Here is a 2,888-nt window from a genome sequence, read left to right on the forward strand (position 1 = left end):
ATATATATATATATATGTCTGTTGGCCCCTCCCCGGTATATTCCCCAGCTTTACCACTTTTCAGAAATCTTCGCTTGTATTTCCTTCCCCTTATCAATGACAGTAAGAGACCGAAAGATCAGGGGTTCAGAAACCATTTGAGCGTCTCAAACGGCGGAAAGTTACCCTGTGTTGATCGCCGCGTCCCTCGCCAAGCCGCTACCTCCGACCTCGCTCTTCGTATCATCTGTAGGTTGATCCTTCACGCCCTCCCTCCATAGATTCATTATTTCCTGATGCGTCTGTTTTTCCAAGAAAACTTTCCAGGTGTCGAGCATGTCTTCATACGCGGATTTGTAAGACTGAAGGTTGCTCCACGACTGACTGGCAAGGTTGCTGCCACGCCACGGCAAGTACTTCTGGACGAAGTGTGGTATTGCGACCAATGCTGCTTTTAACAAGGGAGGTTTGTCGTTGAACTGCTTTAACACCGCATCCACAATGTACCAATAGTGCATTAGAAGCTGAGGCTGCTGGTTCTGCACGGATTCATTGAAGCACTGGTCCATCACCTCCATTACTTTCACAACGGCCACAGGATTCACACATAGCGTGTCGCATATAGTGGTGACCACAGTAATAGAGCGCTGCGTGCACCGTTCGCTGAACTCCAGGTCAATAATACGCCGTAGAAGCTTCTGCAGATCTTTGTACTTCTCCTTTTCACTAGTATCCACACCTTTGTCAATCTCGGCCCTAGACGTCACAGCTCTGGTACCCTCACTTTTTTCACTAATGGAACCGGTGCAGGCATTAGTATCAACACCGGTTTCAACCGTAGCCCGTGAGCTGCCATTCTGTTTAGCAGCGTTTCCATGTGTGTTAGTGATAACAGATTCGCAGTTGACGTCGTTTGGTGGTGCTGCAACGACAATGAAATTTTCATTGAGGCCATAACTTCCCGTTACCGATGGCACATCCGTTGCCGTATATGGTGGTGGATCACGGTCGTAGGTACGGCGGGGGTGACGGGTATAAGATGTGTTCCAATTGCGTGTGTGTTTGTTCGCTCGTTGATACCCACCACTGTACCCTTCCCGTATGTGTGGAGTTCGTGCCACTGGGTAGTGTGCATTGGGAAACATAACACTCCGTCGTGTTTTCCTTTTCCCCTTACCCCCTTCCCCTTTTTCTTTTTTTTGTTTCCTGTGCCGAGACGGTTGCCCACTTACACCTCAGTGAGTCTCTGGGAACGGATGTCGATGCGTGAAGAGGGGCAGAAGACGAAAAAAGAGCAAAACCAAAGAAAAGTAATAGTAGTAAAAGTAATAATAATAATAGTAATTGAAAAACACCAATCCATATATTAAATAAATCAATTACACGTGACTGACGGTATGGGACACATCGATGTGACTCCAACACGAGTGCGTGCAATATATGGAGGAGAAAAGAAACGTAAACAAATATGTACTTATATATATATATATATCATAAACAGATGTTTTTTCCACTGCAAACTCTCGAACAAAAGGAAGAATGAATAAGTAATAGGTGCACAGAGATGTGAGCACACCACATCTTATCACTACACGTCATCTTCCGAGAATATGGAATCAACATCTGATGGTGCTGCCACACGCACTTCCCCTAGCAACAGTAACTCATTTCTGTCCTCCGAATGGCGGCGTGGAGAACAGAGCCGTCGAACCGGTAACCCGCGGCCATAATTGTCAACGTCATCCCGTACGTTGCCTCGGTGGCCTCCACTGTTGTCATTCTCGCTACCTTCTGTATTGGCAGCATTACTTCTGTTGTTTGGTGAACCGTTTGAGCGCTTCCGCCTCCGGTTCAAACTGCGTGAGGCGCTGTTGAGAGCATCATGACGCTTCAGTGTATCATGTATGAACCAGAGGAGCTGCTTGACGTCCAATAATTGTGACGACTGCGTTACCCAGCGCATGGAGGAGGTAACTGACGGAACTTCAGAGGTGCTGAAGTCGCTAATGTTCGTGCGGTTACTGAAACCGCCACCTCCACCAACAAAGTCACGATTTCTACCACCGTCAACATTATTGTCTCTGTTGTTGGGACCAAAGAGGTTATATGAGGTGACTTCCTCACGTGCGGCAATAAGGGCATAGCGCTGTACCAACAAAAGTGCATCGCGATACCCAGCGTCATATGAATAAGTCGCATCACGGTACAACTCAGACACACTTTTTGCCGCTTCTGAAAAGCGTTGGCGCAAACCCTCCCGACCGTTATTCGGGGGTATCGGCATTCGTTGGTTCCTCTCGTCTACTCTTTCCTCTGCAAAGGTCCCCTTCCCACACTGTTGACAAGGTGCAGAGACGATAACTATCTTAACAGAGGGTTTCAAATATGTAATAGTTACGTTGAAAAAGCAAAAAAAAAAAAACAATATCGATTTGAGTGAAATAAAATATTAAAAACAGAAAAAAAAGGAGGCAGAGACTAATACTAAAAAGAAAAAAAATACGCAAGGAAGATTACGAATATATACACGCGTGACTTCAAGTTCATACCGCCGGCACGCCCCCTTTCACATTGAGTGTACGATGCTTGAATAAAAAATAATACGATTCAAGAAAAAACAAAAAAAAACTGTTGGCGGCAACCGTGCGGGCATCACATGGCGTCTCCACAACAGCGAGAAGAAACGCTTAGGGTTCACCTCATATATGCGAAGAACGTTTACATGCCGCGTTGTTTCCTTCCTGTAAAGCACCTTGAGGTGTGGCAGCATAAAGGAAATAAACAGAGAACAACGGTAATGGATACGTCGCTACATTTAAGCACACATTTTTTTTTTTGTGTGTGTGGGGGCCGAGGTGGGTCGTTTGGTCCGTAATATACCAGAGGTGTATGCCTTAGGACACGTCTAC

The 2,888-nt window shown here is 46.1% G+C and overlaps 2 protein-coding genes across 2 annotated transcripts; both read right to left on the reverse strand.

Annotated features, from left to right (window-relative positions):
• Positions 1-161: 161 nt before the first annotated feature.
• Positions 162-1,124, reverse strand: TEOVI_000860700 (uncharacterized protein; the record flags this gene model as incomplete). The annotated part of the gene is made up of 1 exon (XM_067222254.1): positions 162-1,124. The coding sequence occupies one exon, from the start codon at positions 1,122-1,124 to the stop codon at positions 162-164; it is 963 nt and encodes a 320-aa protein (XP_067078355.1).
• Positions 1,125-1,567: 443 nt separating this feature from the next.
• TEOVI_000860800 (uncharacterized protein) lies at positions 1,568-2,263 on the reverse strand (the record flags this gene model as incomplete). Its single annotated transcript, XM_067222255.1, has 1 exon — positions 1,568-2,263. One exon carries the CDS (start codon positions 2,261-2,263, stop codon positions 1,568-1,570), a length of 696 nt encoding a protein of 231 aa, XP_067078356.1.
• Positions 2,264-2,888: the final 625 nt, after the last annotated feature.

Source organism: Trypanosoma equiperdum (assembly GCF_001457755.1).
Source record: "Trypanosoma equiperdum strain OVI genome assembly, contig: ctg_1593, whole genome shotgun sequence".
NCBI lineage: Eukaryota > Euglenozoa > Kinetoplastea > Trypanosomatida > Trypanosomatidae > Trypanosoma > Trypanosoma equiperdum.